General features: G+C 45.6%; 1 protein-coding gene across 1 annotated transcript in view; it reads right to left on the reverse strand.

Annotated features, from left to right (window-relative positions):
• The window catches only part of ITPR1 (inositol 1,4,5-trisphosphate receptor type 1), a 318,159-nt gene that overhangs the window by 276,493 nt on the left and 16,982 nt on the right, over positions 1 to 24,684 (reverse strand). The window contains exons 3-4 of the mRNA XM_060161317.1: positions 16,795 to 16,902; positions 12,409 to 12,479 (exon numbers count right to left, since the gene is read on the reverse strand). Coding sequence (XP_060017300.1) covers positions 12,409 to 12,479; positions 16,795 to 16,886 — 163 coding nt within the window. The 5' untranslated portion in view covers positions 16,887 to 16,902. The remainder of the gene's footprint in view (positions 1 to 12,408; positions 12,480 to 16,794; positions 16,903 to 24,684) is intronic.

Consider the following 24,684-nt stretch of genomic DNA (forward strand, 5'->3'; position numbering starts at 1 on the left):
AGAACACTAATTTTAGAAAACCGATTAGCTAGTTCTTTCTAACTGTATGTTATTGTAGCTAAGGTCAAATTTTTCACTGAAACTATGGCAACAAAACCCCAGTATTCTTTGTCAACAAGACCAAAGCAAAGTTCTCAAGAGCAGGCCTCTACGTGATGGCTAAACCTAGGCTGAATTATTCTATTTTCTACCTTTACCTGAAATGCCATGTTTCTGAGAATGGATATGGGGGAGGGGGTGACTTCAGTCTCAGCAACGTGCTAGCAGTAAGTCCAAGTGAGCTTATACTTAAGTGTCATCACTGATAACATTTTTAGACACATATAATTTTAGCAGCACAAAATATCCAGACATTTCAGAAGCACCCAAATTGGAACTCACATGTACCTGGAAAAATACCAGACGAAAAAAGGCACTTCTAAATGTCAATAAGAGAAATAATTGTCCAACTGATTTTCTCAATTACTGCAACTGCTCTAATTGGAGTTTTTCTGCCCTGGCCTCCAGCTATTGCTTTGTCAGGGAGAAAAGACAGACTCTTTGAAGGGACACATTCTTCTCCCCACACCTGTGGCCACTCTCCACTTTTCTCCCCAAACCAGTGGACACAAGCACAATTCTTGCCTTCTCTAGGAGCCACGCTGGCTTCTGCCTTGGCCAACAGTACCAAGGAAGCAGCCGCTGGATATCCCTTCTCCTGGAAGCTCAACTGTCCTGAGAGTCAGGTACAGAATGTCACTCTGCAGGCCAACTGGCAGGCACCCCTCTGAACTTACAAAAAACACACAGCAGGGTGGGGGGTTTCAGGAAAAGAGCAGATTGGCAATATCTGTCTCCTGTCTGTCAAGAGTGGTCGGAGAGCCTGCTGCTTGGGTTAAGATAAACACAACTTCCTCTCTCGGCTGGGCCTGTAATTCTATACATAAGGCAGGATTGCCATCTCAAGTGAACGCCCCATCAGTGAGTGAGGCCCTGATCAAGGCTTGTGTAAGTAGAGAAAGGCCTTTGGTTTCTCTTCAAAAGGCTGCAAGCTCTCGAGCTCCCTCTTGTTCATGAACTCGCTCAATAAAGTATAAGAAATGCAGCGAGGTTAAAGTGTGTCTGGCCATGGGTATCTTTGTACACTCCACATACTGAAGTTTTAAAACGGACATATCAACGTCTGAAGGGCAATGTCTGATGCTCCTAAGAGATGTCCTGAAAGCTGTTAATTGCAAATTGAGCCACAACAGCTACTCAGCTACCACGTATTAAGTGCTTAGGTTGTGCAAGGCATGCTGCCAACGGTGTTACACACATGCATCACCTCACCCTAAAATAATCCCATCAGTTCCATGCTACTATTAACCACAGTTACCAGCTGGGGAGACTAAGGTGTAGAGAGGTTAAGTAATTTGCCCACGGTCACACAGCTAATGAGAGGTGGGGCAGGGACCTGAGCCTGAGTCTGACTCCAGAGCCAGCACTCTCAACCACTATGCCCATGGCCTCCCCAATACATCTTACCTATTCATTTAAACCAGATCTGGCAGGATCTTGATTCAGAAAGGTTTTTGGATTTTTATATTTGCTCACCTTTTCAAATATTCAATAATTCCATCTTTCCACTACTACCTATTGTTTTCTACCCATTGAACTGAACATACTTGGTTCCCTGAGAGCTACTCATGTGGACAGCGTGTCTGTAACTCTCCCCAGCTGTTTGCTGACCCAATGCCCCCAAACACAGGAAGCAAAACAGAAGAAACAGCTGGGTCCTTTGGTGGGAAAACACAGACACTTACGGTCAGATGGGATCATCTACCTAACCTCTGTCCCAGAGCAGAATTCGTCTCCAAGATCCCTGACAGATGTTCAGACCCTTATGAATGAGAGGAAACTCAGTAATTTGAAGCAGGCCTCTTCCCTAAGCAATGGCTCAGTATTTATTACAGTCAGAAGCACATTCCTAAAATCGAAAACTCTGCCTCTGGTCACTTTCCTCTGCTGGCCCTAATTCTCTATTGTTCTGGGCTCAGCACATCCCTCCCTATGACAGCCTCACAGTGAGAGGAGACAACTGTCAGTTGTCCCTTCGGGCCTTGCATCAGCATGGCGGTTTGTCAGAAATGCAGAATCTCAAACCTCACCCAGACCTACTGAATTCGAATCTGCATTGTAACAAGATCCCCAGGTGCCCATTCAAGTTTCAGAAGCCATGCCTTAGAGGTTTTTCTTCATTCATTCTACAAATATGCAAGAGCCTGCCACGGGCCAGGGCCTGTGCAAAGCCTTAGAGGGAGACAGGCACAGCTTCCGAGCTCACGATGAATGGAGTGGGTAACAGTGAAGTCATCCGCCGGCAAGAGCAGCTCACCGTTTTAGGGCATTTAGTGCGGGCCAGGCACTCCTTTAAGTGCTTCACGTGGAGTGGCTCCTTTGACCCTCACAAAAACACCATGAGGTGCATATAAGAATCTTCCCATTTTCAAGATGAGGAAATGGAGATACTGAGAGGTTCAAGCTGACATGACCAGCATAAAACAGAGCTGAGAGTCAAGCCCTAGCAGTCTGGCTCCAGGGTCCGGGCTGACAAGGAGCAGCCTATGTGTACACAGGGTCGGCAAAGAACCTCCACAGGGGATGCCTGAGGTCTGAAGGATGAGTGGGCATGACAAAGACTAGGGGGTCCCAGGAGGAGTGACAGAGATGGGGAGATCATTTCAGACAGAAGATAAAGGACACGCAAAGGCCCAGAGCGCAGAGCGAGTACCCTGACTGCCAGGATGAAATGCCTCGGTGTGGCAGGAACACAGAATGTGGAGGTGGCGGGGGGGACGGCAGCTGAGGCCGAGAGGGAAGCAGGGAGACTCATGCAGGGCCCTGTGAACCCCGAAAGCATGTCCTTTATCCTAAGCACAACTAGGGAACCACCAAGGGCACCAAGCAACCAAGTGACATCATGAGACCTGCGCTGATTCCTCTAGGCGCAGGGAATGGATGGGAGGGGCCCCAACGCTCAGGCCCAAAGGAGACAGAGAGGAAAATGCAGAAACCTGCAAGGAGACCACTGCAGCAACTTAGGTGAGAACTGCTGTTGCCCGGTTAGTCTAAAACGTCTCAAGTTCTCTCAGCTACTCACCGTTCAGCACGAACGTCATCACTTTGGGACCTATCCTCCTGGTTACCCCTCCTTTAGCTTTATTCCCATTGAGCAGTATGACTCTTAAATGTGGAACCCAGGATGTGATAAGAGCCCCCAGATGCTTCTTGAGAAGCACAACTCTATTAATTCACTTGAATGGTTGAGTAGAGACATTGTCAAGAACACTCCAGACATGGGTTCAAATCCCAGCTTGGTCCAGACTGGTTACTGACCCTCTCCAGGTTCAGGGTACCCAACTGTAAAGTGGGGATAATACACCACCACACCACAGGAATGCTCCAACATTCAAGAGCAAAGGCACACCATGACTCTGCCAGAAGACCAGGCACAAAGGAGGAAGGGCATTAATTATTGTTTGTTTTTCATGATCATGTATTGAATGAGGCCAAGGAATCGCAAAACTGTGGGCGTAACAGAGAAAAAAGATCAAACACTGGGGGAGGTCAAGGAGAAGACACCCTCAGAGGATGAAGCCAGTCCACATTCCAGGGAAAAGACAAGTCAACTATAAGGAATCTGTTCAGAAATCTTTCCAGACTCAGGTAGTTTGGAGAGAGGTTATAGCACAGCATCAGGCATCTGATGTAGGAAAAAAATTAGCCTTCAGTTAACCTAAAATGTCATCAGCAAAAAACGCTGCAAGAATCGGGAACAGTGAAAACCATTTTAGAACAAGCACTAATTCCTTTTCAACCAGCTTTTAACTAAGGACCATCATTATGCCGGGCACTGGGCCACGAGGGCAGGGCAAGATCTGGTCCCTCCAGGTGCTCCAAAATCTAGCTGGGGAGACAAAAATAGAAGACAGCTGTGATACACACTACACTGAAGGTTGTGAAGTAGGCAGTTAGCATGTACCTCTAGCATGCAGACATTGGCTCCTGTGCAATGCATTTCAGAACGCCATATTTCGGGGCAGTAGAGGAAGAAGGTGATTAAGAAGGAATCCAGTAATTTGGCAAAGGAATACTCAAAGGCCCGTCTCCTTCTAAAGCAGTTTAGAGGAGGTATTATAAGGAAGGCTTCTGATGTCAGACTGTCTGGGTTCAAATCCTGGCTCTGCCACTTCGCGCTGTGTAACTTGGACCCACCATTCAACGTCTTGTACATTAGTTCCTCATCTATAAAAGGAGGGCAAGACTTCATAGCTCTGTAGCTGCCTTATGGGGTTGTATGAGGGTTAAATAAATTAACGTATGTAAAGTAAACTATACAAATTAAATAAATTTCATTAACATATGTAAGCACTATACATGGTATTCACTATTATTTGCATGTATGGAAAACACATTATCATTAAGTACACAAGGTGATAGGATAAAAAAAAAATTTTTTTTTAAATCCATTGTTCAAACACAGCAGCCTAAAAGATAGTGTGGGTGGGGACCCAGGGTGTGTCCCAATCCCAATTTTGGCACAGAATTGCTTTCTGAGCCCAGGAGACGACCTAAATCTCTCTAATTTCCTCATCTGTCAAAAAAGGGAGGGAAAGAATTATCATAAACTCAAGTGATTCACCACATAACTTCATCAGTGCTCTGAAGACAGGACTATAAAAGCCTTCACCAAAAGAAGAAGTCCTTCATCAACCACTATGCTCTGCTTTCAGAAGAACCATATAACAGTATGATGCAATTACACATGCTCTCTGTCCAAATCAATTTTGCCCTCAATGGAGGAAGCCACAACGGCAATACTGAGATTCAATCAGATGACAAAGAGAACACATCCCTTACACTGGAAGCACTTTATGCATATAGAGCTGAAATTTGCTCTCCATTAGCAAATGAATTATTATGAGTAAATGAATATAAAACAGGGGTCTGGGGTCTACTCTCCCATGGGTGACTCAGCTATTCAGAAAGGAAGCTATCCAAGGCTACGGAGTATAAAGCTCTCCTGTGTCCGTGTGCAGGATGCCCAGCACCTTCAGACACGCATCTCAAAGCTTTGAGCAAGTGGGCAGGAATCCAGCGAGGGCCACTTGTAGTGTGTGGGACTCCAGTCTAATCACGCAGCAGGCATCACACCTCAGTGACCGTGGAACATGCTGTGACCCTTCTATGGTGTCCGGGGAATTGAATTACAGTGTTGCGCCCTTTAGATGGAGTCTGTTGGTTCAAGATTGGGATAAGCGGGTAAATCTGAAATGAAGATTATAAAAAAACCTACTAATCTTTTTATTAAATTTGAATTGATTTTGTGAATACGGAACACGTTGCAAGAGACGTTCCCACAAAGCAGCTGCTCGCACACACAAAACCTTGAATACGCTTCAAGGCATATACTTGACAAGCACCTTAAATAGACTGATTTTTCTGCCTTATTTATAACAAGACAGGCAGAAAACTCAGTCCCACTGCGAAAGGCCCATCGTGGATTAGAATCAAAAGAACAAACAAAATTTAAGGGAGGACCTCCCCTTCGCATGTGGGTATTTAAAACTAAGTAAGATATGGGTTCATTCCTTCGAGGCCTTGCCAAAAGAAAAAAAAAAGGAGAAATAATGTTGCTTAGCAACAATTAGACAACGGGCAGGGAAGGAGAGCGGGGGTGAACGAAAGCTGAGCCTATGAGTTCGTTATGGCCACCCTAGTCCAGATGACCTCTGTGACCCAAGATCCAGGCCGTGTCCCCATTTGGCCTCAGAATAAGGCCTGGCTGTTTCCATCCATTCGTCTTATCTTGACGAAGAAGACCTGTAATCCCAAAGAAATAGAAACCTACTTCTGGACAGCACGAGGCTCCTGGACAACAATGCTGCCTTGTGAAAAGCTAACCGGCCTATTTCTGGCGCTGATCACAGTTTCAAGCTAAACTCCATTGAGCAGATGGGAAAACGGAGGCCTGGAGAGATGCAGTGACTCCCCCACAGCGTCACAGTGGTCGGTGGCAGAGCCTGGGCGGGGCGCTAGCTCTCAGGTCAGCTGGGGCTCTCTACTCCAGGGCTAGCAGTTTTCCCACATCTGCGAAGAACCATCCCCCACCTCAGCCTAAATGGGAGGTAAGACTGTGATCAGATAAGCAGGTTGCTGGTACTCAAATACTTCTCATCGCTGGATCATGAAAAACGCCATTCTTATTTGAGGCTCCCTTCAAAACTGCTGGGAGATCCCAGGCCAGTTCACAAAGAGCTTGCATGAGATGGGAAACACTTCTTTCTCTCTCTCAAACAAGCCATCTTACTAAATCCACAAGCCCCCTAATAGGTGGGCTGACACAGTGCAAGCGTTCTGGGACTGCAGAAAAAGAAGAGTCCAATAAAATGAAAAGACCCTAAGTCTGATCCTCAAATTCACAGCCATGCTTCAGATCCAGAGTGGTTTGTCACCGCCAACCAGCACACTCCTCATCCCAGTATCATCCTGAGACCATGATTCCTAGGCTGGCAATCTTTTAAAGGGGACACGTGCTGAGCAAGCAGGAGTCTTCCGCCAACATGTTACTCAGGAGATGCCCCGAGGCAGGGTTATACTGCCCCAGACCAGACCCTCATTTGCATTACAAATAGAATTCAAATAATGTTGCAGGTCACAGACAGAGTACCCCACACCTTGTTAAAAACGCATTAAGTTAAAGGGTCCAAGTGGTTTTCTATCTTGCAGTGGGCTTTCTTCCTCATTTATATGGCCCTAACTTAATGCTAGAAAGAGTGTGGGCAGACAGCAGAAAAGTAATAACCTAGTCCATTCCCATTTAGAGACTGCAGGTGACACGGCTTGAAGGAACCCTGTGCTTTACGCGGGGAAGGGTCCATAGGGCAGAGGGAAGACAAACCACTGGGTCCAGGCCTTTGCAAGTGTTCTGGCCTGACTCTGACACTCACACATCATGTGATGCTGGGCCAGATCCTCAACCTTGTCAGCCAAAATGGCATCAGGGGTAAAACAGATACACCCTGGGCTGAGAAGGTGTGGCAAACCTCAAGGAGAGAGAACATGTGAAAAGTGTCATCTACTTTGCTCCAACAAACTACTAGATTACAGGGGCAACTTTCCTACTTTATAGAAAGATATTTCACCTGCTGGGCCTCTACTTGCATATAAACAGCTGTCACGTGGACAACAAATTACTCTCAACACAGCCCTGAAAAATTTTAACTGTGTATTGGCGTTGACTTCCTTGACAATGTCTCTATCTTTCCTCCCTGGGACACAAATGGCTGGTGCACAGGAGGCAACCAATAAACGTTTGTGTAATGATAATAATCATTCTAAGAAGGGACATTTAAGTGACTATGGGCAAGTTACTCAATTTCTTAGGTCCTCAATTTCCTCATCTGCATGATGGGAACACTGATACCTACACCTCACAGGAAGCTTACCAGACTAAAAGAGAGAATCCACGGGAAATGCTTGGCACAACTAAATGCTCTATTACTGTCGGCTACTGTTATTTATAATGTGGGTCTGTTTCTCCAAGACACCTTAAGACTCTCAAAAAGCCAGGGGGACTGTGTTCAACTCATCCTGCCTTCCCTTATCACCAAACCAGCAGCTGGAACACAGTAGGACCTCAGTGCTTGTTGAGCTGAACACTCATTTTCATAATACATCCACCTAGTGGATTATTACGCTTGAAACCAACTTGATTAGGGGAGAAGGCGAAGCACAGGGGACAAGGGTGATACTTACCTAAAACACCCACACTTTCAGCCTGATCTCTGAGCTCTTCCCCAATCCACATGAAGCACTGAACGACATCAGAACGCTTCCTTTCTCCTCACCTTTCCCTGCCCAAACTAAATTCCTCCCCATCTTCCACTGTGAGTTTTCTTTCAAACAGCTTTTCTTCTGAAACTAAAGGTTCAACTACAAGGTTAAAAACCTCTCACACCTTGGTGACACTGATACGATAGCATCTGTACAAGATCAAGGATTTGGGGCCAAGATTGGCCTCTTGACATAAATGGAAAAGATCAAGTTTTGAGGGCAAGAACTGGACCACTGCCCCAGTCTGAAAAAGGAGATTACACAATAAACCGCATCAACACCAAAGCCTATCTTATTTCCCAAAAGCCCCAGTTCTTATTTCCACTCGAACAGTGCTGAAGGTTATACTTAAAACAGCAGAGATTCTAGGATCAAAATGGACGATGGTTGTTAGTTTCCACCTTTTCTTTGCAGAAGATGCCGGTATATTTACTAGGGGGAAGGGATGGGTGGGAGTGAAAAGGAAAAGATAACATAGAGAAAGGAAATCACTAACCACAAAGCTTCTATTCCCAGTTTCAATCTGATGTTTGCCTTCCCTATTCTTTTAAGATTACGGGCAAAGCAACACAAATCAGGAAGAAAAGAGATTCTGCCTTCCCTTCCATGGACACTGGTGCTTTAAAATGGTACCACATTAACAAAAGGACGAAAGTAACAATTATTCTACATCTCAGATCTTCTCATCACCTAGAGGGCAGGGACACGGTCCAAAATTCATTCGGATAATGAAAAAGCCTTGGCTTATATGAAACAGATGTGCAGCCAATCTTTTCTTCCTACAGACAATGTTAGGGGCAGGAGATATAGTCCAAGGAATCACAAAAAAGCAATTCCCTTGGAAATGTACTTTGACTCATCAGAAAGAAGCAAGTGTGTTCAGTAGTTTCACTCTTCTGCATCTACTGTGAAAAATAACAGCAACCAGTCACTGAGCAAGCCTTGTGTACCCAACTACTCTGTTTGGCTATTTACCCATATTATCTTCAATCCTATTATCTTTATGAGGAAGGAATTCTTTTTCCCCCATTGCATAAGTAAGGAAACAAGCTCAGATATTTAAGTCATCTATCAAGATCACTCAGCTTGTATATGGGAACACCTGGGCCTCAAATCTAGGCCCACGGGGTCCATGTACACACCCCTAACCACAGAAGCATTTAAAGACAAAAAGTGGAACCATATATAAAAATTCACATATAGTTCCTTTCCCTTCTGCCACCATATATGAGTATCAGGCTCCGTACTAAGAACTGGGAACAAAAAGACAGGGATAACTAAGGCTTCCTGAGCCCTTAACTAAGGGCCAGGCTCCCTCAGTACTAAATGCGGAACACACATTTCATCGTCACCATAACCTTATGAGGGAGGGGCTAATACCATCTTGCATTTTGCAGATGAGAAAACCAAGGTTCACGGAGGTTAAGCCATTTGTCCAGGGTCACATAGCTAAGAATGAGTAGAACTTGGATTTGAACCCAGGAAGCCTGATACCACAGCCTATGCTATTAACCACTAGGGTAGCAGATTTCAAGAGGAGCTCACAAAATGAAAAACCCAAAGTCAGAAGCCACAGGGAGTATTAGATAAATAGGCCTTTGGCTTCCATTTACTTAAGAACAGGTTATGATGGTTCTCAATATAGGAAACAACTTGGCAAGGAAACAATGGAAGCAACAGCAAACCCAAATGACTAAATGTAGCTCTGCTGACTGCCTGGATAAAGACTCCATCATCCTATGCGGCCGCTTGCCAGCACCTCACTTTTCCATATGTGTTTGTTAAACTTTGAGGTGCAGTGGCACAGCAAGGAAATGGACTAGAAATGTCTCCAAATTGCCCAACTGCCCTATGCACCATTTCTAAACATCAAAATGACTTCAACTTCAAAATAGACTAGTATTTGGAGAGGCAGTCATCCCTTTCTAAAGAGAGATCTTTCTCTTCATTTTAGAGGAAAATGTTTCAAAGTACGCTATACCAGAACTGAAAGGCTGCTTTGGAAAAGGTCGCCCGGGTTCCAAGGTGGAAGAGACCTTCCTGGCATGGCAGTGGCTGCGAAGGGACATGGGCCTGGGCCCCTCACCTGTGTGCAAAGGACCTCTGGCTCACCACAAGGAATTTAGGCAGCCCTGACCTACATTCACAAAGCCTGCAGCAAAGCTTGTTTTGAACCAGATTTCCCACAAGTACAAAGCACCTCACAACCTAGAAACCTTTATTTTTAATTTATGGGGAAAGACAGTCAACAAATTAAGTCACTGTCACATGACCACCTGTAGAACCAGGCCAGGCCATAAATGGAATTTGGTTCTTTCTAAATGGCCTCTCTCGGACTGTCACTTTTATCTCAGAACAATCCCTTTCAATCAGCCACCAGGTATACATCTAAGCACCAGACACTTTTACCCTAGTGCCAGGAAAACATATATCTCTCCCGAGTTCCCCTGGCTATGGTCCTGTTTATTTTAACGTTCTAAACCTGTATTCAAATAGCCACTGGTTAACTTTGTACAGTACATTAACATCTTTCTCAGCTTCCTTTCCCAACTCCCAGAGCCTGGGTGTAGAATGGGATAAGAGCTCACATCGGACCCAAGCAATAAGCTTCTCATCCCTTCACTTGGTCCCTGCTGCAAAAGCAACGTGTGGGCCAGGTCCCTGCTACGTAGTAAAGCCGGGAATTTATAGCTCAGGCTCTATTAGCAGTGGTTCTTAACCTAGGCTGCACGGAAGACTCACCCAGGGAGCTTTCAAAATATCTCAAACGCCCAATTAAATGAGAATCTCTGGAAGTGGAGCTCATACGTGGTATTTCTGAATGCCCCCCAGGTGATTTCTCTGTGCAGCCCAAGTTGACAAGCCCAGCTCCTACTGCGCCCATCACCAGCTCCGTGACTCCAGACAAGGTGCTAAACCTCTACCTATGAGGGCTTCAATCCCCTCCCAGGGAGAACAGACCCCTCCAAGAGCTAAAAATGCTTGCAGAGCCCTAAGCACATTATCTGTCCGTCACTCTTGGCTCAAGTCTATCACTCTTGGCTCTTTTAAAAGATAAACTGCAGCACATTATATAATTCAGAGTAGGGAATTAATTCTATGAGTGAGTGACGGGATTATGATCACTGAATCCAATCTTTCTGCTGCATTCAGGATTCTGTTTTGGAAGATGACATGGAACAGGAACTGAGAAGAAAAAGGCAAAAGAGGCAACAGGAACCTCAGGTTCCTGTCACATCAGGCTTACGCCAACAATTTTTTTTTTTTTTTTTTTTTGCGGTACGTGGGCCTCTCACTGCTGTGGCCTCTCCCGCTGCGGAGCACAGGCTCCGGACGCGCAGGCTCAGCGGCCATGGCTCACGGGCCCAGCCGCTCCGCGGCATGTGGGATCTTCCCGGACCGGGGCACGAACCCGTGTCCCCTGCATCAGCAGGCGGACTCTCAACCACTGCGCCGCCAGGGAAGCCCCACGCCAACAATTTTTCTTTTTAACAGTCTCCCACCAGCACCCCCCAGGTGAAAACATTCTGCTGGCAGACTCATGCCAACTGGATGCAGCTCAACACTGAACGTCTTCCAAATGGTTTCTCCCCATCTGAACGTCTGCCTCCTATTTTATTCTAATTTCTTTAGCTTTTATCCAAAAAACTCAAACAGTTTCTAAATCACCTAACAATAAGAACTTATAACTCAAAGGATACAATCTGCAAACAGCAAGGTTTAAACTCTTTGGGACTGAAGCCATCAGTCAAATACCTAACCCAGTGGGTTCTCAGCCCTGGCTGCATATAAAAATCACACGGAAAGCCTTAAAAATGCCACTGCCTAGGCTGCAACCTTAAGAGATTCTTTAATTGGGCTGCAGTGGGGCCCTGGGCAGCCGTTTAATTAAAATTTCTCCCAGATAATTCTACTACACAGCCAGAGCTGAGAACCACTACTAACCACAGCAACAGCAAAAAACTTAAAAAAAAACGTTTCTCACTTTAAGATAACAACAATATTTTAAACACCTCCTGGAATAAACGAAGCTACCTTCCAAGGAAGGCATCAAACGCAAGAGGCCTACTAAGAAAGACAAAACTGCTAGGCTACCAGCAGGAAAGCCGTCCCACCTATGCCTTTTAACTTAAAAAGTAAGTAACAATCGAGAACTTCTCACTCCAAGGCAAGGTATCTAAGGATATCAAACCCCCAAAGGGACAGCAAGATCTGCTGAAATAACACTTGTTCCTTGTGACTCAATCCAGAAATCGTTTGTTTGGCCATATCTGCACAAGTGTGAGGCTTTAAACTGAATTAGCACTTACCAACATGTATTCAAGAGACAAATGAAGGCCCTAATACAAGCCATCCCAATCTTGACACTGAACTTATTTATGCATTTTCAAGAGGTCAGAAAGCTTGAAATTGGTATCATACTTTTAAAAAATATGTAAGCAAATAAACCTATGACTGCTTTAAAAAAAAAACTAAATCCACACAGAGCAACACACTTCATGAATTTTCAAATGAGTCAAGGGACCCGCTCTGGGAAGGTCACCAACTTACCTCTGAATTTCTTGGGTGGATTGTTAAGGTCCCCAGCTTCTGGCTGGACAACACAACGATCATCAACCAGGCTGCAAAGAAAATAAAGATAAATGTTGTACCAAGCCGAGTCTAAGAAAATAAAACCCTAAGCACTATGCAAAACTCAAATACTCAGGGCTGTTCCTGCACAAAACTTAGGCTGCCCTATTCTCCTGCCAGGGAACTGTTGACACTAGAGGTTTCCTATGTAGGGAGCTAAACCTCATCCAAACACCCAAGACTCTGCTTCTGCAACGGACACATTCAGCTACTGCTTTCTGTGGCTCTTTTCTCTTACCCGCAGCCACGAGAGATCTGAGCACAGCACGCACTAATGCTCAAGTCGGGGGCATAGCAAGGGATCCGCGCTCAGCCAACGGTAGCTGAGGGGCCCACCCCGTGCCAGGCACTGAGCTAGGTCCTGGGATGTGAGGATGAGTAGAAGCCAGGCCCCTGCCCTTAGGGGGCTCAAGGCTAGTTTGTACAGGAGCCACAAAGACAAACTGATAACAAGAATATAAACCGAAGGCTGTAAGGGAAGAGAACAAAATACAGCCAGAAACTAACTGTGCCTGAGGCCATCTGAAAAGCTGCTGGTGGAAGAGGGAAAACTGGAGCTATTGGAAACTGAAGTCAAGGTGGGGGATGAAGAAGAGGGGAGCGTTTTCAGGGGGAGGGAACCCCACGTACAAAAGCATCGAAGTAAGAAAGGACTTTGGAGCTTCAAAAGCAACTAGTGCAAAAATTACAGATAGATAACCAGCCCCAAATTATATATAAAGGCCCCGTGTTTAAAGTCCCAACTGAGGGCTTCCCTGTTGGCGCAGTGGTTGAGAGTCTACCTGCCAATGCAGGGGACACGGGTTCGTGCCCCGGTCCGGGAAGATATCCCACATGCCACGGAGCGGCTGGGCCCGTGAGCCATGGCCGCTGAGCCTGCGCGTCCGGAGCCTGTGCTCCGCAGCGGGAGAGGCCACAGCAGTGAGAGGCCCGCGTACCGCAAAAAAAAAAAAAAAAAAAAAGTCCCAACTGAACAATCTGACTTGTACAATGCTTTTAGAAGAACCGATTTTAAAACAGTATTTTTGTTTGAACAGATGAGGAAATTGAAGCTCTGAGGAGTTTAACTGACTTTTCCAAGTTCCTAAAAGTGGTATCGGTAAGATTGGCTCATTTTCCAAGTGACCACAGAATTTGCTCCCAGTTAATATGGTTTTCCAGGGTTTCTTCCATTAATCTGTGTCTTATCCCAAAGGCAAGGTACCGTTAAATACCCGGCCTTAAATCTTACTGCTCCTTCCTCCAAAATTCCCTGACAACTCCTAAAGTCCTGCACGTCTTTCAAGACCCTGATTCAGAGCCCCCATCTTCTCCATGAAGGCCCTCAAGTCTTTCCTGCCCCAGACCCTCTCTGCCTCTCCTCTGTCGCCCCAATATCACTGGGCTGAAACACAAATGGTGCACTAGGCTACGAACTCCACGAGGGCAGAGATCTGCCGGCTTTATGGCCCAGAAGGTGCCCGGGGCCAGCACACTTCCTGTCCAGGCTGGGTGCTCAGTATTTACTTGGTGGATGAATCAAAAGTGTCCCACCAGCAATTTGCCTCCTTCAGCTCCGAGACACAAGAGCCCTCTGCATCAACAAGAGGGACAGTGTGGTGACAGCCTGAACTGTAATGCAAAAATCAAGAGCAGAAAGTCAAGAATCACTGAGCCTCTGTGAGTATAAATAAGGTAATGCCACCAGATCAAATATAATATGTGTATGCAGGGGCCGGGGGGAATGCCTTGGAATCCAATGCAGGACTGGGTTAATTTATCATCAAGCTCTCAAACAAGTGGGAAGAGGTAGGAGAAACGGCCCCAGCCTAGGCTAGAAGAAAGTGAATTGTAGATGGCACTCGGCCACCTACTAGCAGCACGACGCTAACTCCATCACTTCACTCCTCCTGGTCTCAGTTTCTTCATGTGTAAAATCGAAGAGTAGGTCTCAAGGATTCTCAAGTAGGCAGATGTTCCTAAGACTTTTTGTGTCTTAAATATATTGATACCCGGTGCCCATCCTCCCCAGGCCTCCTAAAGTCGTGTTCCAGGATGGGACCCAAGAACCTTTATTTTTAACAAGTTCTGCAGGTGATTCAGAAGCACTTCTCTGACAGTGCATGTCATACGCTTGGGCTGTCCAAGGTCCTAGTTGAGTTCTAAAGTTCAGTGAGTCAATAAAGCCATTTGGAGGTAACCACCATCTATGTAAGTGGAACTGGGCAACATAAATGGAGCTGGAGGCTGATTCCACAAAAACTGGCAGTCACTCATCGTCAACCAAGACTGCTGCTCCATAAATGTAAGAAATATGAGAAGGAAAAAGGTCACACTTTATTTTCCAAATCCATTTTTATACCAATTATCCTCAAATATGTGCAGGGAACCAAGGGAATAAAATATTCATCTAAAGGAAGGACTAGGGCCCAAAATTCATACAAGAGCCATCCTCATGTTAAAGGGGGAGACCTTATCATTAATTTGTTCATCATACTTGAGGAAAACGCGTAGAAAGCTCTGCACTTCATACGAAATCTGAGAACAGATGTTCTGGAAGAAAAGGAGGTATTAACATTATAGGGGCTGGCACGGTAGACTGAGCAAGTGACAGGAAGCGTGCCCAGGTGACTGGAAGGGCAGTGGCACCGTTAAAAGAAACTGGGGCGAAAGAGGAGGGATGGGGCATAGAGTGGGGTTGAGGTTTAACAAGGCATCCAGGTAAGAGCTCTGGGCAGACAGTTAGGAGGGTGGTGAGCCAATTCAGCCAGAGAGGGGTGGTCAGCAAAGCCAGGAAGGAAAAGTCTGCCCTGTCAAGGGCAACCGTTAGGAGCGCTGGTCTTAGAGTCCTGAGTCTTCGCAACTGTGAAACCCCGGGGCAGGTGGTTTCACCTCTCTGATGCTCAGAGGTTTTGCCCCCATAAATAGCAATAACGACAGTCCTCACTGTAAAAAGCTGTTTGGGGATTAAAGGGATGGTGTATGTACAGTACGCAGCACAGAGCTGTAAACACCCATAGGCTTCGTGGAAGGAGTTACCGTTCCTACCTATTATTGGTGCTGTTATGGGTGAAAAATAAGAAGAGGACTCAAGATTCAACCACGGATGGAAAAAGCAAGGAGCCAGCCAAGAAGAAAAAAGGGACGACAGAGAGGCAAAGCAGCAGGACTCTTTGCCAAAAGCCACAGAAGGTAAAATGTGAAGGGTGGGTCTTTAGAGAAGTAAAAAAAAAAAAGGTAAGGACAGAGAAGAAAAAAAAAAATCACTTGATTTGGTGATCAGGCAGTCGTGGATGACTTGTTTTTATCAGATGACTCTTGAAAATAAAATCTTTATTCAGAGAGGTCCAGTAGAGCGATAGAATTCTTTACCTGACATAACTTGCTCTTTGAGGCTGGAGTAACTGAAAGAGAGCCTGAGAGTCCTCACTCTGCACAAATACCAGAGAACAAGCATACTTTAAGAAGTATGATTAAAAGGAAGGTTCTGGCTGCTGTAAGAATGAGGTTCTTGGAGAAGCTGTTGCCTTCCTTCGCCCCATCTATTTGAGATCAGCTCTCGCCAAATACAACAATGCCACCCACTACTCCTTTCCAGCAAAGACATTATAGGCCATTTGTGACTCTTCTGCAGTTAACCATCTTCACTCTCCATTCTGCTTGTGTCTGCCTTTGGGGCTAATTCACCTCTCACCTCCTCTTCTAGACAACAGGAATAGGGAAAGAAGGGAGAAGATAATCAAATGAGTACATTAGGGAATGTATTTATACCCTTAAGAGTTGGGGGGAAAAAAAAAACTGAAGAAAGCACAAAAGACCAAAAATCTGATTTAAAGAACTTTGTGCAATTTGTAACTTTCAGAGGCACACAGCAACTTGAAGTAGGAAAAGTTCTGCTTCGAAGAAGAGAGATAAGCATCTGATAAGTTCTGGTCTTTGCTTGTACAACAAATAAGTCACCATTTAAAAATAAGAGCTCTTACGAAGCTAAAGCACTTCCTTGGGGTCTGTAAATATTAATCTTAAAATTCATCCCACATACTTAACACTTTCCCCTTGACATATGAAAAAAGAGGAAATTATAATAAATTCTGAATTAACAGAGTCCTAACTAATGATGTTTCACTCTTGCAGAACTGACAAGAAAACAGTACTTTTGTGTAAGATGTTATACTTGGTTAACGTGAGATTTGATATTCATGATTCCAACCACTGCTGGAAAAGCCAGTAAAATGGAAACATTCTTGTCCTAGAAAAATCAGTTTTTAAGCTGATGTTATGACGTCTTAAACAAATCCTGCCACACAAGAAACCAAGTGCTCTTACCCCAAGGTGCTAATAAATCCATTGGTCGATCCCTCGGCGTACAGAGAACAAATGTCTCCGATATGAAGGAAACTAGACATCTTGTCAGACATGGCTTTCTTGAGAATCCTAGACAAAGTAAAATATGCAACATTATTAGAAGGAAAGAAATGCTCGGGGGTGGGGGGGTGGGGGGGGTGGGAAAGTCACTGAAAATTGGCTTCGCTCAATTTTCCAAAGCGGCCTACTTAAAAGTCAAATTTAAATGGGAGTGTGACAGGCAGGCAATTCACTGAGCCAAGCAGGACATCTGCAACCACATTTTTCCCACATATTCTTTAATTTCAGGATATTCCAACCACAGTAATGCTTGTTTCTAACAAAACCATGCCTGGATCCAATTCTCCAAGTTGAAGACCCTCGATAATAAATAGTGAATATTAAGAGAGCAGGAAGTCAGCCAAGAACGCTGCAGTGCTGAGGAGTTGGAAAGTCTGACTTATGAAACATTAACATATTTAATCTGCCTCAGGGAATGTTCAGTCAGAAGGAAACACCTGGTATAAAACTTGGGTCCAGTAGTGCCTGGGCTGAGGTGCCAAAGCAACAAAATGAAATTAATAAGAGGAAACCTAGTAATAAATACCACAAAGCTCTGGCAGCCTTTTAAGAATTCAACAACCTACACACTTCACCCAAATGCTATTCCAGGGTCCTTCCTTCTCATACTTCACCAAGAAACACTTGCAGAGGGAGAAAGAATCTTAGCACCTGGTCCAAACCCTTCCCAATGCAATTAAGAAGAGTAAGGTTGAGGTCGCTTAAGAACCTTGGTCAGGAACGCACACAGCTAGTTAAGGGGCAGTCCTAGAAAATGCTCTTAAATTCAGGAAATCTCTACACAGCCTAGTAGACACACACACACACACACACACACACAAATATCAAAGAAAATATTGACATGACTCATAGAAACAGCTTTCATCAGAGCCAGAAATATTGAGGAGTGGGAGCCAATTGTAAAAAACTAAATTGACATCTAAGAAACAATCTCAGGGGCTTCCCTAGTGGCACAGTGGCTGAGAGCCCGCCTGCCGATGCAAGGGACACGGGTTCGTGCCCCACTCCGGGAGGATCCCACATGCCGCAGAGCGGCTGGGCCCGTGAGCCATGGCCACTGAGCCTGCACGTCCGGAGCCTGTGCTCCACAACGGGAGAGGCCACAACAGTGAGAGGGCCGTGTACCACAAAAAAAAAAAAAAAAAAAGAAACAATCTCAGTTTTGTGGGAAGAGTGTGCGCTGGTGTGGACCGCAGTACCTCCCCATCATTTCCTCAGGCACCTGGTGTGTAAACGTTCAGGGTCACCTAGGTCTTCCCCAGACCTCTCCTCCAAACCCAGACCCCCTTAAACATCTTTGCCCATCTCTTTACTCAAGATTCCTTGCCAGAAAGCATTCCTCCCGCAAAGCCACAAGAGTTGTAAGGGCGTGGAAAAGCATACTCTCCTGAAATTGCTTTCTGGGTGCCAAGTTTTCTTTTCAGAATTAGTATGCAGCAATGATGAGCAGGAAACCTCAGGAAGCATTTCTCCTACCTTAGCAGGAGCGGCAGGTAAGAAAACAAACCATTAAAGAACCTCAGTTCACTGCTTCTGAGAAACAGCAAGGAAAAACTCATGTATCCCCCCCAACAACCAAGATGTTACAAGAGAGATAAAGAGCACTGCCTTGAACTTATGTATAAAGAGAGACGGCAGCTGAGAACACAAACTCTCAAACAGAAGAGCCAGCATCTCTGGACCTTGGGGAAAGACAGACAACATGCAAGAGGGACAGATTGCCAAGTCCCCCTCTCCAGAATCGAGGCTATCATCCTGTCATTTCTTCCTAACTGGATATTTTATACCTAAAGGCAAACCAATGTTTTAAACAACATCCCCCAAAGCTGCACAAATGAAAACCACTAAGGGGCATTAATATTTCCCTTATGTGCTTATATATAAAAGTTTCATCATAAAGGGTCAGGAAGTCAGTGTACTTCTGGAACTGATTACTGGGAAACAAGTTCTGTTTGAATTTTGAGTCAGACCAAATTTGTGTCTGCACACTTCGACCTCCCAGAAGGACACTGGGAAGTTGCTGAACGCAGGAGAGCAGGTACGTGCTCAGGCAAGAGGGCAAGGGGCCTTGTCTGCTGTGACTGACTCTCCTTTCGGGCTTGGCCTTTGAATGAGTATTTGGCCCCAGTGGAGACCAGGCCAGGAAATAGGAGTATGACTGTTATTCACTGAACTTTCAGCACCACCTGGTCACCTTACTAAAAGTTTCAGGCCCTTAATGGGAAGAAGTGGACAAAATTCAGTGTTCTGGAATGACAAAGCATGACATACTCAACGTTGCCTGCAGTTGATAATTGCAGTAGATGTCTGGACCACACTCGTGCAGCAAGGTTCTGCATTACGACCGTTTCCAATAATAATGGCTAGCATTTGGCAAGCATTATCATGCCCACCATTGTACTGAGAGCTTTACAAATGTTCTCAAATCCTCAGGACCACAGCATGAGGCAGGCGCTACCATTATTCCCATTTTGCTGTTGGGAAACTGAGCTACAAAGAGGTTAAGATGGCCAAGCCACATATAATTAACAAGCAGGAAGGCCCAGGTTATAATCCTGGTCTACATGACTGGTAAACAGAACTGTTCAACGGTGATACCTGGAACATGGATTAAAATGTTAACCATTCTTATTCTTTGGGTGACAAGACTATGGAGAACTGATTTTCTTTTATGTGCACAATTCTATTTGCTCATTTTTCTACTTTGGTATTTCCTAATTTTTCTACCGTCGCCACATAACATTTTGATAGGGAAAAAATTTAAGTATCTTCTTCCTCACCAACATGCTTATTGAGTAGATAGTTGAACAAATAAACTTTAGGCATACTTTACATTTCCCCCAGAAAACGCAGGCCAATACATCCACACTGTTAATGATCCTCTACTGAGCAATCTGCCAGGGGTCCCAATTTTAAAAAGGCCGGGGGCGGGGGGTGGGGGGAGGCGAGGGCAGGGACAGATTCTTCCCCAGGGTCTCAAACAATAAGTACCGTCACAAAGGACCAGGCAGAGCCTCCCTGGTCTGGCTGGAAATCTTTGGAGGTTTCCCGTCACCTACCATTAGTCAAGTGGAGGGAGAGGAGAAGGGCGAGGGAGGGGGAGGAAAGGGAGGAGGAGGAGGAGGAGGGGGAGGAGGGGGAGGAGGGGGAGGAGGGGGAGGAGGAGGAGGGGAGGGGAAGGGAGGGAGGAGAGGGAGGAGGAGGGGAGGAGGGGAGGAGGCAGAGGAGGGGGAGGAGGGGGGAGGGGAGGAGAGGTTCTGGTGCAATCATCACTGATGTCCTGGAAGTAAAAACAAAGGCCAGGATAGTCAACAGAACAGGCCTCTGGGGCCTGGAGGGGAGGAGGTGGAAAGTCAGCCGGTGCCATGGGCCTGGGAGCAATCTTATGGAAGACTTCCTGTTGTTTAGAAGCAGGGTGGGAGAGCCTGCCTCTTTATCTGATCCTGGACCACTTGTGCCTGCAAACTCTTCACAGCTGTACCCAGGGCTCCTGTGTCACTCACACAGTGGCTGGGGATCACCTAAGGGAAAAACAGAGCCCGGGCCAACCTGCAGTTCAGCTGCATGACCCTGGTACATCAAACACTATATGGACACCTAGGGCTCTTTGCTAACGAACTCTGAATTGGTCACCAGACATCTATGAAAACAAGCCCAGGTGGTCAGCTCCAGAGCTCCAACTGTCTCTTGGCCTACTAACTATTATTTTTAGTCCACCACTGTCATCCAGGGCACTTAAACCTCTCTGCTTTCCTTTCCCCATCTGTAAAATGGGGATAATATATACTTCAAGGAGTTGAGGAATAGATGAAATGGTACATGCAAAGTGCCCAGTACAGGGGCTGGCAGACTTTCACTGCTCAATGCTAGCTATTTTTCATTATTTTTTTAATGAGGTGAGGTGGAATTCTGGATGATTCTTGGGCTTCAAAATTATGAATCACTATATTGTATAAATGAAACTTATATAATATTATAAATTTACTATACCTCAATTTAAAAAATAAAAAGGGGCTTCCCTGGTGGCGCAGTGGTTGAGAGTCCACCTGCTGATGCAGGGGACATGGGTTCGTGACCCGGTCCGGGAGGATCCCACATGCCGCGGAGCGGCTGGGCCCGTGAGCCATGGCCCCGGAGCCTGCGCTCCACAATGGGAGAGGCCACAACAGTGAGAGGCCCGCATACCGCAAAAAAATAAATAAATAAATAAAAGAATTCTTTATATTAAACTTTCTCTGTTCATTATGTAAGTTCTGGGCATATAATGTACAACATGACAACTACAGTTAACAATAGTGTATTGTATATTTGAAAGTTGCTAAGAGAGTAGATCTTAAAAGTTCTTATCACAAGGAAAAAATGTTTTAACTATGTATGGAGACAGATATTAACTAAACTTATTGTGGTAATCATTTCACAAAATATACATATATCATTATGTTGTACACCTTAAACTTATACAATATTATATGTCAAGTATCTCAATAAAACTGGAAAATTAATAATTTTTTTAAAAATTTAAACTCAGCAAAGGAAAGGATCCCCTGCATAAAAAGTCAGCTGGGTATCAACAAATGAACTCCTGTATGACCCATGATGATACATTTCACTTTAGGGAAGATAATTATCCTCCCTAATTCACCCCTTGAGAAAAAGCTGAACAATGCAGAATTATACTCAACTCCCAACCACAGAACATTCTGGCCTTTCCAAATACACAGAATCATAGAATAAATGGCAGAAGCAACCCTGCAAAGCCTGTAATTCCATCTCTTGCCCAATAATAGAACTCCCCCCATCCCACCCCACCCCCCATCTCGCCTAGGTATAGTCTGCGCTTCTGCTTGAACACCTGGCAATGAGGTCTACCCTAGGTTCAAACAGCCTAGTCAGAAGACACTCCTGCCCTTGTCCCCCCCCGACACAAGGACAAACGCCTCCCAGAATTTTTGCTATTGATCTGTCTTCTGATGCTCAAAGACCTCTGAATACGTGAATGCTCCCTATCTGATTTCTCCTTAAGACATGGCTTCTGATTGCAAAGCATCAGCATCCTCCCCTGTTCCTGACAGCACCTGGCCTCAAGAGCCAGGGTTCCAACCCCAGCTCTGCCAGCTCATCACTGCACGGCTTCAGGCCAGATCCATAACTTCCCCAAGCCTCGCTTTTCCCATCTATAAAAGGGGGATAGTAAGAGTACCTCCTTCAGCAGGTGGTCAGGGGCTCAATACGATTGTGTTTATAAAGCACCCACCAAAGTACTCGGCAGGAAGTAAATCATGCAATCTACAGAAGCCATCTCTAGACCACCTCCGCCTCCTACCACTGCTCTAACCAGCTGATGCACCTTCTAAAACAGGATCCCCCCAGGGAGGCTCGACCACGGTGGAGAAAGGTGGATTACTACTGCCTCTGTGACATCCTCAGGCAGATGGAGCCGTGGTGGCTTTGCTGAGCCTCACATCACCTGCTGGCCCAGCTTCAATTCACTGTCCTCTGAAACTGTTCCCTGAGCAAACTATAAAGAAAAGGGATGTCGGATTCTATTGGTAAGCAAGATGGGAATAAAAATGCGCCAATTCAATACTCAAAAGCATTGAATTGTATACTTTTTTTTTCCCTTGGCCGTGCCACATGGCATGTGGGATCTTAGTTCCCAGACCGGGGATCAAACCCGTGCCCCCTGCAGTGGAAGCATGGAGTCTTAGCCACTGGACTGCCAGGGAAGTCCTACTGAATTGTATACTTTAAAAGGGTTATCATTTTTTGTATGTGAATCATACTTCAATTAAAAAAATCAATGTGAGTTCACAGAAAAGCAGACATACCAAGCTTTCCACAAATATAAAGAACACTGTAAAGCCTGAAAAAAAGAATGCACCAATTCAGAGATCTCCTTGGAGAAGAGAAACCAGAGGTGGTGGCCTTCCAAATCCATGGTCACAGAATCTGTGCTGCTCTTTGCCTTTTCTGTACCTGCCTGGTCATCTTGTCCACTCTGCTGGCTCCAGTGGTTTCTCCAGGATGAGGATTCCCAAATCTGTCTCATGGCCAAGAGCTACTGGGATTCAGCTCCTAAATGCCCACAGCATCTCAATGTACCAAAAAGAACTCACCTGTCTGCCCAACCCTCTTCTCCTCCTCCATACTCACATCATCTACCTCCACAGAGTTTGGTGACATCTCCTGTCTCCCCTCTCTCCTTTTCCCTGTCACAGGGCCTTTGCCCATGCTGTTCCCTTGGGCCTAGAACACACTCATCCCTATCTCATCCCTTGCCCTACTTAAATCCCAGATCTGTCTGGGATCCGTTTTGCATACCCACTGCATTCCCATCACCAGTGCCTACCACATGGTAGGTGCTTAGTAAGTATGTCAAATATATGAATGAAGAAGTTTAATGGGCATCAAATCTTACAGAGTTTAAGCTTTAATATATTTCTTGACTCCCCCAATTCTTTTGAACTCCTCTTCCCCCACCCAATTGCAGCCATTACCATTTCTCAAGTGGGCTCCATAAACCCTTCCTATTCATCTCTCTGAATCTGTCTTTCTCCCTGCATCTATTCTACACACACAGCCAGTATGACCTTCTAGAAGCATAAACCAGACCATGTCTACTTAAAACCTTCCCAAATCTCTTCAGGGCTCTCCATAATCTGGTCCCTGTCTACCTCTCCTTCCTCGTCTCTCTGTACTCTCCACACTGCTTTTACACTCCAGCCATGATGAACTCTTCCAGATTCCCCAACATGCTGTATGCCTCCCTGTTCCCCAGGCCTTGGCATATGCCGTTCCTGCTGCCTGACACTCCTCCCCTCGCCTCCCCACCACCCCCTGTGGCTAACTCCCAGTCACCTTTACAGTCCCAGTTTGATGTCACTGCCTCTGGGAGGCCCTCTCGGACACCCCAAATCTGGGTTATATGTTGGCAATACGCTTCTCTATATAGCACCCCAATTACCCCATCTGGGCCCACTACCACTGTCCTAAAATCACCTGTTCACTTAGTTGCTTGTTTACCTGTCTTCACCATTAGACTGTGAGTCCATGAGAGTAAGAACAGCAAAATTATTCTTCCCCACTGCCTCCCAGTCCCTAGTACAGTGCCTGGGACACGGCAAGCAGTCGAACTTGGGTTCAATGTACTACAGTATCAACTTGTCTGCTGCCTAAAAGAAATTACACTGGTTTTCAGGGGATTGTTTTCCTAAAACTAATTAAAGCCAAGTTCATACTGTTGGATCAAGAATGGAGAATACAGGCCTGCTGGCCCTTTTCAACAGAGTTCTATAAGAAATCTGGAGAGCCAGAAACAAAATATCTAACTTCCATCCCTGAAAAGAAGTACCCCTCTCCCACTGACCATCTCTTAATATGTCCAGAAAGGCTAGAAACATTGACTCAGAACACCTGGATTCAAATCCCAGCATCATCAGTTAGCTGCTGTGTGTTTTTTGTTTTTTTTTTAAGAAGATGTTGGGGGTAGGAGTTTATTAATTTATTTATTTATTTTTGCTGTGTTGGGTCTTCGTTTCTGTGCGAGGGCTTTCTCTAGTTGTGGCAAGCAGGTGCCACTCTTCATCGCGGTGCGCGGGCCTCTCACTATCGCGGCCTCTCTTGTTGCGGAGCACAGGCTCCAGACGCGCAGGCTCAGTAGTTGTGGTTCACAGGCCTAGTTGCTCCACGGCATGTGGGATCCTCCCAGACCAGGGCTCGAACCCGTGTGCCCTGCATTAGCAGGCAGATTCTCAACCACTGCGCCACCACGGAAGCCCTGCTGTGTGTTCT

The sequence above is a fragment of the Lagenorhynchus albirostris genome, chromosome 10, assembly GCF_949774975.1.
Source record: "Lagenorhynchus albirostris chromosome 10, mLagAlb1.1, whole genome shotgun sequence".
Lineage (NCBI taxonomy): Eukaryota > Metazoa > Chordata > Mammalia > Artiodactyla > Delphinidae > Lagenorhynchus > Lagenorhynchus albirostris.